Source organism: Zonotrichia albicollis, chromosome 35 (genome assembly GCF_047830755.1).
Source record: "Zonotrichia albicollis isolate bZonAlb1 chromosome 35, bZonAlb1.hap1, whole genome shotgun sequence".
Lineage (NCBI taxonomy): Eukaryota > Metazoa > Chordata > Aves > Passeriformes > Passerellidae > Zonotrichia > Zonotrichia albicollis.
The window spans coordinates 2,116,406-2,129,498 of record NC_133853.1 but is presented as its reverse complement, the minus strand read 5'-3'; the positions used below and the strand labels follow the sequence as shown (position 1 = coordinate 2,129,498).

At 50.2% G+C, this 13,093-nt stretch overlaps 1 protein-coding gene across 1 annotated transcript; it reads left to right on the top strand.

The window, feature by feature from the left end:
- Nucleotides 1–1,770: 1,770 nt before the first annotated feature.
- On the top strand, nt 1,771–2,493 carry LOC141726457 (uncharacterized). Its single transcript, XM_074531360.1, has one exon. It carries the CDS (start codon nt 1,771–1,773, stop codon nt 2,491–2,493), a length of 723 nt encoding a protein of 240 aa, XP_074387461.1.
- Nucleotides 2,494–13,093: the final 10,600 nt, after the last annotated feature.

The window sequence follows — 13,093 nt, the reverse complement described above, 5'->3', positions numbered from 1 at the left end:
TAGCTGTCACAAAGGTGACAGGGATGAAGAGAATATTGATTCTCACATTTGGCAAAGAACCCAAGCCTGTGAATTCCAGAGTTATTTGGGAAATTAGCTACTTGAATTGTGCTTTTTGTGGGACTTTTGGCAGCCTTGTGTTCCTCACCATGGGGATGAATGAACCTTGTCAGTCTTGCTGGTAACATTTGCTCCCTTTCCTCCAGTGATTTTAACAAACTTTTCAAGGAAGGACAACAAAATATTTTCGTTTCACTGGCCACCTCTAACAGCCATTTTCCTCATCAGTTCTCCCATGAGGTGCTCAGAGGAAGCTGTGTCCAAGTTTCCAAGAGTTCCTCCAGAGAGAACCACAACCTCCTCAGAGGAGGGAACCATGCTGTTGTCAAAGGCATTTGGGGTCAGACAACGGTGCCCTGAACCCACTATGGTAAAATAATGTCGCAATCTGCTTAAGAAAATTGTTGGAGAGATTCCTCTGCCCCAACTAAGGTACTAAAAAGACCAAATCCAAGGTGGATTTTATTGAACAGTAAATGTGAGGTAGAGAGAGAAGTGGAAAGAAAAAGAAAAGGGGGGAGAGTAAGGGAGTGACAGGGACAGAGACCTCCCCTGGAGCAGGGCAAGTGTGACATTGTCCCCTGTGTGTGTGCCCTTCCCAGAGTGGGGGTTTTTCACCTGAGCCAGTTTGGGTAAGTGGGGTGGTGTTCACCCCCTGAGCAGGGATTACCCCACTGTTTCAGATTGCAATGCAAGATGTAACCAAATGCATGTTTTCAATCCCCATCTTCATCAACTGTTATAAACAGGTGGGGCAGTGTTCTTTATCTCTTCCATGACTCAGCCCTGATAACGCCCTCCAGGGGAGATATCTTCTGCTAATGGGCCATTGAGTGTCACTGCAGGACTGATAAAATTCCATCATCCCATTGTGGGATGCTCGGCCCAGGGGGAGGATCCAAGCATTCCTACATGGATATAAGCTGAGGCTGGAAACACCAGCAGCACCTTGCCTACTGGATTCCCAGAGGACAAGAGCTCCATAACCACCACTGGACCTTCAGAGGAAGACCAGACCCTTCTACAGCATCACTTCTTGGACAGAATCACCTTCATCACTCCAACAGGACTGCAGCCACCATTTAATGGGACTGCAGCCACCACCCTGACCAACAGGGTGTCAGGTTATATCCTGACTCTGTCAGTTTAATGCAGTGTTTCTGTATCATTGCCTTGATCCTAATTTTGTTTTTGAATTGGAATTCTGACTTAGAGTCTCCCCCTGGTTTGCCTTCAATCTGGTACAAAATTTAGTGTGCTCATTTCTTGTTTTCCTCCCAAAACAGAATTTCCCATTCCTGAAACTTAGCCAGATGGAGGGAGAGACTGCAAGGAAGAGGAAGATGCCCCAGGACACCCAGGCAGGTGAAGAGGAAGTCAGTGCCCCTTTCTCCCTCTCTCCTGCTCCATCTCCCAGCCCAGCACGGCCCCCAGCTGCAGGACAACCCTGCCGCCAACATCGTCCTGCTGGGGATGCACTGGGGGGATCTCCTTCCCTTTCCCTCTGGCATGGAGGCAAATCCCATCCTGTCCTTGTCCTTCCTCCCCCAGAGAAGGAGCTGAGGATGGAGACCAGGGAGGCCAAATCCCCAGAACTTGGAGGAGGAGGAACTTGGAGAACGGCAGAACTTGGAGGAGGAGGTCGTTTTGAGAAGCTCCATGACACAGGAATTCAATGGGGAGGATAATCCCCAGAGATTCCACAGGAGGATGGGCTCCAAACCCAGCCCAGGGTGCGCTGAGGAGGAACGATTCACCCTGAGTCAGGAAGGTGAACAGAGCTTCTGCCAGAGCACAGAGCTGGTGATTCGTGAGCAGCTTCATGAGGGGGAGAAGCCCCACAAGTGCTCAGAGTGTGGGAAGAGCTTCAGGCAGAGCAGCACCTTAATCAGCCACCAGGTGATCCACACTGGGGAATGGCCCTACGAATGTGGTGTATGTGGGAAGGTCTTCAGTTATAGGTCCACCCTTGTGACCCACCAATGCATCCACACCGGGGAGAGGCCCTACGAGTGTCCCGAGTGCCAAAAGAGCTTTCGGACAAGCTCTGATCTCCTCAGGCACCAGCTCATTCACACTGGGGAGAGGCCTTTCTGCTGCCCTGATGGCGGGACGGGCTTCAAGCGCAACTCCCACCTCATCATCCACCAGCGCATCCACACTGGGGCGAGGCCCTACGAGTGCCCCACCTGTGGGAAGAGGTTTCAGACCCGCTCAAATCTCCGTCTGCATGAGCGGATTCACACAGAGGGGAGGCCCTTCCGATGCCCTGACTGTGGGAAGGGATTCAAGCATAAGTTCACCCTCATCAGGCACCGGCGCATCCACACAGGGAAGAGGCCCTTCGAGTGTCCCCAGTGTGGGAAGAGTTTCACCCAGAGCTCTTACTTGACCAGTCACCAATGGGAGCGTAAGGGACCTTACCACTGGTAAGGGACGTCCTATCATTGCCCCAACTGTGGTAGATAGGGTCAGGCGTTCGGAAGATCTCGCAATGTAACGGGAAGGCAGGGCCCCTGTTCCCTTAGATAAGAAAATTAACATAGGAATGTAGCCCCCTAAACCAGATGCCAGTAACTTTCCATTCCCTACCCAGTAACTTTCCACTCCTTACTAACCATAGATGGTAAAGACAGACCCCCTCTGAGGTAGAAAACCCCTAGATTATAAAACCCCACGAGAAGAGATAATAAAAGCCTTTTGACCATCCACCACATTGGTGTCTGCGTGTTTCATAGGCCCGAGCAACCCTGGAGAGTGGGTTGCCGTGCCGTTTCCTCAGAACCAGGTCGCCTGCCTTGTATCAGAAGGCAACACCCAACAGCAGAAGAGCTTCATGCCCAGCTCCAGCTTCATCCCTCATTGGAGGACCCATATTGGAAAGAGCCCTGGTGATCCATGTTCCCAATGATCCATGCTAGGAAGACATCTGTCCCTTTTCCTGCCCCTGCCAATGACATGATGTGGGATGGAAGAACATAAGGGTCTGGCCATGGCCCTGTCATTACATTCACTCCTACCTCAGAACATTGCCTGGGGCAGGAAAGGGACCCTCTCACCCCAGGGAGAAGGGTGTCCTTTGCAGACAGGAGGAAATACATTGCCGTGAAGAGCCAATTGTTGATGTTTTAGTTTTCCCTGCAAATAGTTTTACTTATCCCTTCTGTTATCAATATTGTTTTTGTTCCTGTTTGTTCCTTATCTCGTTGCTGTTCCTAATAAATGTTTTTTATCCCAGTCCAGGATCTTTGCCTTTTGTGCTTTCCATTGGAGGTAGGAGGGCAGTGAGGGCAGCGCGGTTTTAGTGGGAGGAGGAAATTGGGGAATCCCATTCCTGAAGCCCGGCCCATTGAAACCGAGCATCCCAGCTGGTCCCAGCCCTGGTGGCCATGGCAACAGCCTTGGGAGCAGGTTCCTGGCTGGGGCTGTGGGAACCTCTTCCCTCTGGTGCCCAGGGACAGGAGTTCAGGGAACGGCTGCAGCTGAGTCGGGGCAGGCTCAGGTTGGATGTCAGGAAAAGGTTTTGGCCAGAGGCTGCTGGGGCCCTGCCCAGGCTCCCCAGGAAAGGGTCCCAGCTCCAGGGCTCTCTGAGCTCCAGCAGCATTTGGACAGCGCTGCCAGGCCCAGGCTGGCATTGTTGGGGTGTCCTGTGCAGGGCCAGCAGTTGGACTGGAGGATCCTGATGTGTCCCTCCCAGCTCAGCCAATTCTTTGGTTCCAGGATCCCATGAACCCAGATGAGCCTGGGGATGGGGCTGCAAATGGTTGCCCTGGCATGGGGTCTCCATGGAGCTGCCAAGGGACTGAGAATAGCAACAGGGGGCTGGTGATGGTTGCCATGGAAACTGACCATAGCAACAGGGGGCTGGGGATGGTTGCCATGGAAACAGACCATAGCTACAGGGGCCTGGTGGTCATTGCCTGCTAAGGATCAGATTTGTCACAGGCCTTCTGAGGTGTTCCATGGGGACTTTCCGGGACTCTCCAGGCTGTTCCAGAGCTGGAATGTCATAGGCACAGACAGGAATTCCATGGGGACCTCCCAGGGCTTTCTGGGGATGGTAAAGAGCTGTGTGGTCAGAGGCAGTCACAGCCGTGGTGACATCCCAGGGCACCTTGTGCTGCAAAGGCACCGATCTGTCACAGGCACTCACGGGGGCTCCACGGTTACATCCCAGGAGTTCCCAGGCTGCCAAAGAGCCAGGATGTCCCAGACACTCACAGGGGTTCCTGTCATGGGCACAGTGGGAGCTTCAGGAAAGTTTAATATTAGAGAAGCTCCTGTTGGGTCATGAAATGCAGAAAGGATCCCGAGTAGCCCCACAGATCCCCAAATATCACCACTTAGTCAGAGATGACACAGACTCACATCAGAAGGCTAAGGGCTAAAACCTACCCATTTATTCAAACATCGACTTTTACATCTTGGTTTGCTTCAGGTGGACCTCATTGGTCATTTAATCAACACATTTCACATGAATGGCTAATTGAGACAACACCCTTCAGTAAACAACTTTATGGAAAAAAGCCTACTTATTTCAATCATTGTCAGGGCACCAGGTATTGGTTGTTTTATGTTGGGCCTTTCTGGGGGCTCTCTCGATGTGGGAAACCCTCCTGTAGCAGTTCTGTGCCAGGTAAAAAGATATGCGTGGAACTTTTTCAGTCTTCACCTGCTTGTTTATTGTTATCTAAAGTTTTGCATTGCTGCCCACAGGAGGCTCAGAATGCTGGAAAAAACACCTCAAAAATGGCTCTAAAATGTATGGTTTCAAGGTCTTTTAAAGTTGTCTCATCCAATCAAGTCTTAAAATGTGTATTATTTCTACTTATCTACACATAACTCATCCCTTGACTGTCTACATATGCACTGTGCTTTCCTTGACCAATCACCCTGTGCCACCAACACTGCAGAAAATGGAGTAGATGAAGAAGACAGGGACTACCCCCCAATTCCTCCATCTTGCTGCCTTTCTACATCATACTAAAAACCCCAAAACCTAAATTTCTCACCCAAGGAGCATAGCATACTACCCTCTAAACTATGTCACACTTCGGAAAATTCTAATAGTTCTCAAACTCCTGGAAGTCCTCTCCATGGGCGAAGGTAAAGGGCAGTGTTTCTCTGGGGGTCAGGACCCCTCAGATCAGACAGAAATATTCCCTGTGCCTTGGATTCCCACACATTTAATCTAAAATCTATTAACCCTTAACATGTGAAGTTACCCAAAAATTTTCCAGGTAAGTAGGATTTGACGGAGAAGAACTGGAGAAGAACAGAAAGACAGAAGATCCACAAAAAGACACATACATAGGTACCAACAGCTCAGGTTCCAGCATCACTAACAGAGGAACCCAAGCAGAAAGCAGGATCCAGACCCTGGGCCTCGTGCTCTGGCTTTTAACCCCCTGGGCTTTCATGGGCCTGTCCCTGCGGTGGGACTGCCAGTTGCTTGTCCAATCAGAGCCAGGGTAGCACCAGCTGCTAGTGTGTGATTGATTGACAGCTGGGCCAATCAGAGCTGGGTTAACATCACCCCCCCCCCCCCCCCTCCCCCCCGCTGTGTGATTGACAGCTCTGCCAGGCCAGGGCTGGGGGCAGGGCTCTGTCCCACCACAAGCCAAGGCCTGACCTGGCCCTGGCCCCACACATGCATTCTGAGCATCCCAAGGTGTCTCGGGACATTGATCTCATCCAGCCTCTGACAGCGACCACGCTGACACTACGGAACCTCATGGAACCATGGATTAGTTGTGACAATGGAGATCCAAGGAAACTAGGGTGAGGCTGTGGAATCCAGGAATCATGGAATCAAGGAGACCATTGTGCAGCTCAGGGGCCCTATGGAAGCAAGGATCAATGATCAAACTATGGTGTGATTGTGATTGATTTAAAATAGAAACAAGGAGCCATTGTTTCACAGCAGGGCTGCGTGGGGCCAAAGGACCCTTGTGACTCTGTTGGGGCTCATGAAACCAAGAAGCCATTGTGACATTGCCAGACCTCATGGAATCAAGGACACCATTGTGACGGTGTTAGGATCCATGAAGTCAAGGGAACATGGAACACGTCTGCCTGGTTTGGACTCATGGGTGCTGTCTGACAGGTCCCACTGAATTTGACATGTCAAGGGCCACTTCCCATCTGACCGTGAAGCACTGGGGCTCTGTGCTTTTATTCCTATAGGAAAGAACTCTCTTGTCTAGGCACCCATAGCCAAAATGGGAATTCTGCATCTTAAATTCTCTATATCCAAGGGTTACTCCTGCACAAAATCTGCCCGTACAGTCAAGTCTGGCTAGACTTGGCCTCTGGTGACTGCCTCTCATCTGCCCCTGCACCACTGGGGCTCACTGTTTCCTTCCTGTGGAGACCATTGTGACACTGCAGGGCATTGTGGAACCAATGGGCCATGGTGACACTGCAGGCCCTTGTGGAACCTGTTACACTGTAGGAACTTGTGGAACCAAGAGGAACATTGTGACCCTGCAGGGTACCATGGATCCAAGAGGCCACTGTGACACTGTGGGTATTTGTGGAACCAAGGACATCTTTGTGGCTCTGTTGGGCTGCACGGTCCTAAGGAGCCAGTGTGAAGCCGCAGGGCTTTGTAGAGCCAAGAGGCCTTTGCTGCATTTCAGGGCCTCATGGAGCCAAAGGGCCATTGTGATCCTGCGAGGCACTGTGGATCTATGGAGAGCATTGTGACATTGCAAGGCCCCATGGAATCATGGAGACCATTGTGACCCTGCAGAGCCTCATGGAAGGAAGTGTCACAGACATCTTTTGTTGAAAATCATTTCTTTAGGATTTTTCTCCCTTCTGGGAAGCTGAGGCCTCAGAAGAAGAATGTAAACAATGGTTATCTGCTGCTGTGGAATGCAACAGGTGCACCTGTGATTGGCCCATGTTCCATGTTTACAATTAAGGGGCAATCAAAAGACCAAGCTCTCTCTGAGAGAAATCCTTTGTTGATTCATTCCTATTCCATTCTTAGCTTAGCAGCTTCTGAACTTTTCTCTCTTTTCCTATTAGCATGGTCTTAATGTAACATATATCATAAATTAATAAATCCAGCCTTCTGATCATGGAGTCAAGATTCTCGTCTATCTCTTCACCTCTGAGGAACCCTTGCAAGCCTGGTAATAAGGAAGGGTCCATTGTGACACTATGGGAATTTGTGGAACCAAGAGGATCATTGTTTCACTACTGGGCCCCAATGGAAGCAAGGGGCCATTGGACACAGCGAGGCTTCAAGGAACCAATAGATCATTATGACACTGTGGGACCTTGTGGAGCCATGGAGACCATTAGGATCCTTACAGACTTGTGTAATCAAAGGGCCATTATGACACCCGAGGGCATCATGGAAGCAAGGAGCCATTGTGACACTGCAGGGCCCCTCTGGAAGCAAGGGGACATGAAATAGGTGTGGCTGCCTTGGTCTCCCAGGGGCCACCTGACAGGTCTGGCTGACCTTGGAATGTGGAAGGCCACTCCTACCTGCCCCTGAAGCCCTGGGGCTCTGGACTTTTCTTTTTATGGAAAAGAACTGTCCATTTTTTCCAGGCAGCCATGGCCAAAATTTGGATTCCACCTCCAAATTTCTGTGTATCCAAGAATTGCTGCCAGACAAAAGCTGCCAGGAGAGACAGGTCTGGCTGGTCTTTGATTCCTGAGTGCCAGAACTCACCTATTTTACAAACACTGGAAAGGGCTCTCTGCTTTTCTTTGTATGGAAAAATCATGCTTTTCCAGTTATAAAATGTCTGAAATTAGGATTCCACATTCATAATTTCAAATATCCAAGGGTTGCTCCAAGCAAACCTGCCAGGACAGACAAGTCAGGCTTGCCTTGGCCTCTGGTGGTTGCTGTTCATCAGCTCCTGAAACATGGGGGCTCTGTGGTTTCCTTCCTTCCCCTGGAGACCAATGTTACATTGGGAGCCTTGGGAAATGAAGGGGCCACTGTGGCACTGAAGAGCACCGTGGATCCAAGGGACCATTGTGACACTGTGGGGCCTCATGGAACCAAGGACATCATTGTGGCTCTGTTGGGCCACATGATCCCAAGGGCCCAGTGTGAAGCAGTGGTGTGGTATTTAGCCCAGCTGTAACTCAGAGGCAGCCAGATTTTATCCCAAAAGAATTGGGCATGAGTTTCAAGCCCTAGGAATCATTTGTTTAACATAGAGCAAGTTTGAGAATTCCCCCATAAGCCTTTAGTGTTTCTGTGCTAACTTGTCCAAGTGTCTACTCCCCTATTGGTTACTTGTTTCCCCTATATGGTTGTTGTTCTAGTTTTCTAGTTTTCTACTCCCAAGTGTACATGTTGTACACCTTTGACACAGATCTTTGGATCCTGCCCCTCATACTGTTCTCAACTTCTCCATGTTTATTGTTTTTCACCCCGTTATTAAAGTTCCTTTTAAACTACCCCATTGATGCTCCTCCTTTTCATTTTTGCCACCATCACCCTGAAGTCAGGGAACCAGAGAGGTTTGTCACAGCCACCCTCATTGTGACATTTGGCCCCCGAATAGGGACCCTGACACTCAGGGCTCCCTTTGTCAGCTGGGGTTAGCTGATGGATAGGCCAGTGCTCCCTGGGATTTTGGATTGTGCCAGGGCCGGCAGATTCATCGTTGCTTCAAGGGACCTTTCCCAGGATATGCAAGGACAACAACGATTTCACCTGCATAGGATTGCAGGTGGGTTTAGGGAAATGCAAGACATTTAGTGCCCATTTTGCCATTGTGTTTTTACAATATGCACCCAAGTCCCATAATTGATTTGGGGTATTCCGGTGGCTCTTCCTCATAAGGCAGAGAAAGGGAAAAGGCCGTTTTCTACTTTGGGCAGTCAGATGTCCAAAGTAGAAAGCAGCATATATGGATGATTTAAGTTAAATCTCACTGATCATGACAAAGTATTTTCAAAGAACTAATTGAAATCAATCACGAGGTGGATCATTAAAAATTTTCCAGACGCCTCTGCTAATGAAATCCATACCACTTAATTTTGGGACTCAGTGGGAGTTAAACTGTACAACTTTTGATCAAAAGGGGCCCCATTGCACCCCACATGCTCCCCATCTTCAACACCACACTCACCAGCAAGCAATGTGTTGAAAACTCAATCCGTTGGTCCCTCCTACCTCAGGACCTCCCCTCAAACCGGCCTTTCTCAGACCTTCCACGATGGTCCAAGATGGCAATGGCCACGCGGTCTTGGAGCATCATGCCCTGGATACTCAAGATGGAAGGAGCCCGAAAGTGGCTTGGGAGACTGACCATTGTCCCTCCATCTTGGCTCCTCCACTTCCTGCTACCACAACCTTCTCTTCCACCCTGAATGAATATCCAGACTCCACCCCCAGAACTGTGGGTCATGCCCCACTGTTAATCATTCCACCTCCATCCTGGGCCATGCCTCCAGAACTCCACCCTGGAAGTCCGGCATCCTAAATCAAGGCCCTTCCTCCTCAACACCTGACAAAATGGCAGTGCCCTTTGCCTCACCCTCCGCCAACAATATAACCCCATGATCAAAGATACTAAGCCCAACTGTCACACTGTTTCTAATCCAAATGTTTCTGCTCCAAGTTATTCTTCCTCCCCAGAAGACACTTTGGACTCCTCAGAGCCACCTCACCCCTCAATCCCAAAAGATTCCTAGGAAAGGAACGAGACTGGCAAATAGTCTTGAAATTCCTCATTGCCCCAGGATGTTAAAGAAGGCGGCAGAATCCCAGGTATCAGCCGTTGCTTTACGAGGAAATCAAGGAGCTGTGTAGGGGAGCTAAAGACCATAGGAAGGACTGAGCTTGTTTTAATGCCCTAATCAGGGCCATGTTTACAGCACGTCATAACCCTCTATGAGTTAAAATATATTATAACCATGTTGTTATCACCTACAGAATAGACCCTGTGGGAAAGGGGGATGGAAGTGTTTACTAAATCAATTAATAGCAGAGTGTGCTAATAATGAGGCAAAGGCTGAATTGACAATCAACCATCTAGCTGGAGAAGGACAACACAGCCTATCAGATGATCAAGCAGCAGGTATCCTCAGAGAAGTATTGGATGATATTAAAGAAATGGCTTGCAAGCTTTAATCCAGGTATCAGATGGTAGCACCCCCAATGTGGACCTGCTTGGGTGGCTGCAGCTAAAGCTTTAGGACAATTAGAGCATCTTGGGAGCCTTTTAAGTAAGCAAACCAATGCTACCTCCCTTGCATTGAGTGGCCTGCTCTCAGACATAGAGAACACCAGACATGCCACCTTGCAGAACAGCGATAGAGGTTTTACTCTGGGAACATGGGCATGGCTGTGTAGACTCTGAGGGCATGTGTTGCATGAACCTCTCCAGCCACAGAGAGCCAATCTACAAGAACATTCAGGTGCTGAAGGAAGGGTTCAAGAAGCTTCAAGTGGAAAACAAAGACTGGTTCAATAAACTCTTCCAGTCCAGCGGACTAAAGGGTTGGATGATGTCTAGCTAAAACAGGACAATAAATTCTCTTAGTAATTGTTGTTGCATTGTTAATTGTCCCATATTTATTTGGATGCTTTTAGAAAGTCTTACAAAATTCTTTCAGATCCATCCTTGTTATAAAACAGAAAGGAGGAAGATACCCAACAGAGGCTCCCCATGGACTCCTTGGAGGAGAGAATTCGAGGTCAGGATGGAACAAAAACCTCTCAGAGACTAAGTGTAGGAAGAAAAAACCTTAAAATATTATGAAATCCATAAAGTACTTTAAAAACTTTGAGTATCTCAAGGCATTAATGAGCCCCACTGAGTGTCAGTACAAAGCTTTCCAGGGACTCATTGGATAATTGGGGCCACGGTTACACAAACCTCACCGAGTCTGTATCAAAAGGGAAAAACCAAGTACCTTAAAATAACTGAAGTACCTTGAAGCATTAATGAGTCCCACTGAGTGTTGTTACTGACAAAGAATCTCAAGGGATTAATTAAAGCAGATAGTTAGATGCCATGATTGCACAAACCTCTCAGAGACTCCAAGGCAAAAGCCAACCCCAACGTCCTTTGAAAAGCCTGCAGACGCTGGGAGCATGACGGAGCCCCTAGGACCATTCCTGAGCAAGGCTCCCCAGGGATTCCTTAAAGCAGATCCTTGGAGGCCACTGGGATATGGGCTAGGAGGGGGATGCTGAGGGCAGGACAAGGGGCTGACAGTGCCCAGCCTGGCTGGGGCTGTGCCAGGAGGCCCCAGGGCCTCAGGACAAGGTGTCTCCTCACAGCCCTTGGTGGCACAGACCCTGCTGTGCCCCAGGGCACCAAGACTTGTCTTCTCTTTGTCCCCACCTGTCATCACTGCCTCCAGTTCTCTGCTCTGCCTGGGGCCTGGGGACACTTTCTCAGTCGTGTCCCTCTCTGGGACACATTAAAAGTCCAAGAAAGTTTGGAGTTGGATTCTGCCTTGGAGTTCTGGAGAGGTTTCTTCCGCTCCCTCTCAGGGACTGATGTTCAGGGCCTCAGCACAAAGCCCCAGAGGCTCATTAAAGTCCTTGTGCTGTGTTGGTGCTACTGAGCTGGGCTGGGCTCCTGGCACAGAGGCAGCTGCTGGTAACCAAGAAGAGCTTCAAAAGCTCATTTCTCTTGATGAGCATCTCTTCTTCCAGCCCAGCAGGGCTGGGGCACTGCCTGCAGCCACCCCAGGCACCGCACAGAGGCACAGAGAGCTTCAATCAGTCAGGGCTGGGAAGGTGCTGAGAAGTGCCTGGGGCACAATCACTGCCAGCCCTTGGCACAGGAACCTCTGGCTGCAGGACAATGCAGCTGCAGCTCCTGGAGTGATCTCCTAAAGCTGGAACATCCCAATGTCTACAGACCCTGTGAGTACATTCTCTGACTGTCTCTTGTGCTGAGCAGCCAGGGGTGCCCAGAGCTGTCCTGCAGAACAGGGTCCTGCAGCCCAGGGCGCTGTGCTGGGGCAGGGACTCTTCTGCCTGCCAGGGACAGCTCTCAGCCAGCCCTGGCAGCTGCTCCCAGCACTGGGGGACAAGATCTGGATGGGAGGAGACAGCTGGTAAGGCTTGGAATTGTTCTTCTTGTGTGGGGAGGATGCTGCATTGTTCAGGACTGCTCCCAGCATGGCATTTAACTCAAGAACATTTCCAGGTAGATTATACAGGGAGCACAGCAAAGCAGGGGCTGCATAAAAGGGGAAGTCCTGCTTTTTTAGTCTACTGCTCTGAGTTGCCAGGATGGAAATTGCACATCAATATTTATCTCTCAGTTCAGAGTGAGAATTTTTTTTTTTTCTGAAATCTTACGAAACCAGGCAGTTAGAGTTATTAGCACGGTGCCCCTTGGAGGCAGCATCAGTGTTGCTTTTCCAACCTCCTCAGGATTTCTCTGACTCTGCCATCAAAGCCTGCAGACCAAGAGCTGCCCCTGGGCAGTGCCAGAGCTGGGAGGGGTCTGCAGGGCAGAGCTGAGCCCCCAGGGCTGGGCTGCGCTCTGGCAGCACTGGCAGGGCCCAGCCCTGGGCACAGGGAAGCAGCTGCTGGCAGGGACAGCTCCAGGCAGCAGAGCCCTGGGCAGGCAGTGGGGAGAAAGTGCCCCCAGGCTGTGCTGGGATATTTAATGTCCCATCCAAACCCGACTATTCCATGATTGCTTTTCTTAGAGATCGCCATTGCCAACCCCAGCAAATGTCCAACAGCAGCTCCATCAGGCATTTCCTCCTGCTGGCATTGGCAGACACGCGGCAGCTGCAGCTCCTGCACTTCTGCCTCTTGCTGGGCATCTCCCTGGCTGCCCTCCTGGGTGACGGCCTCATCATCAGCACCATAGCCTGCGGCCACCACCTGCACACGCCCATGTTCTTCTTCCTGCTCAACCTGGCCCTCAGCGACCTGGGCTCCATCTGCACCACTGTCCCCAAAGCCATGCACAATTCCCTCTGGGACACCAGGGACATCTCCTACAATGGATGTGCTGCTCAGCTCTTTTTCTCTCTATTCTTCATCTCAGCAGAGTATTTTCTCCTGATCATC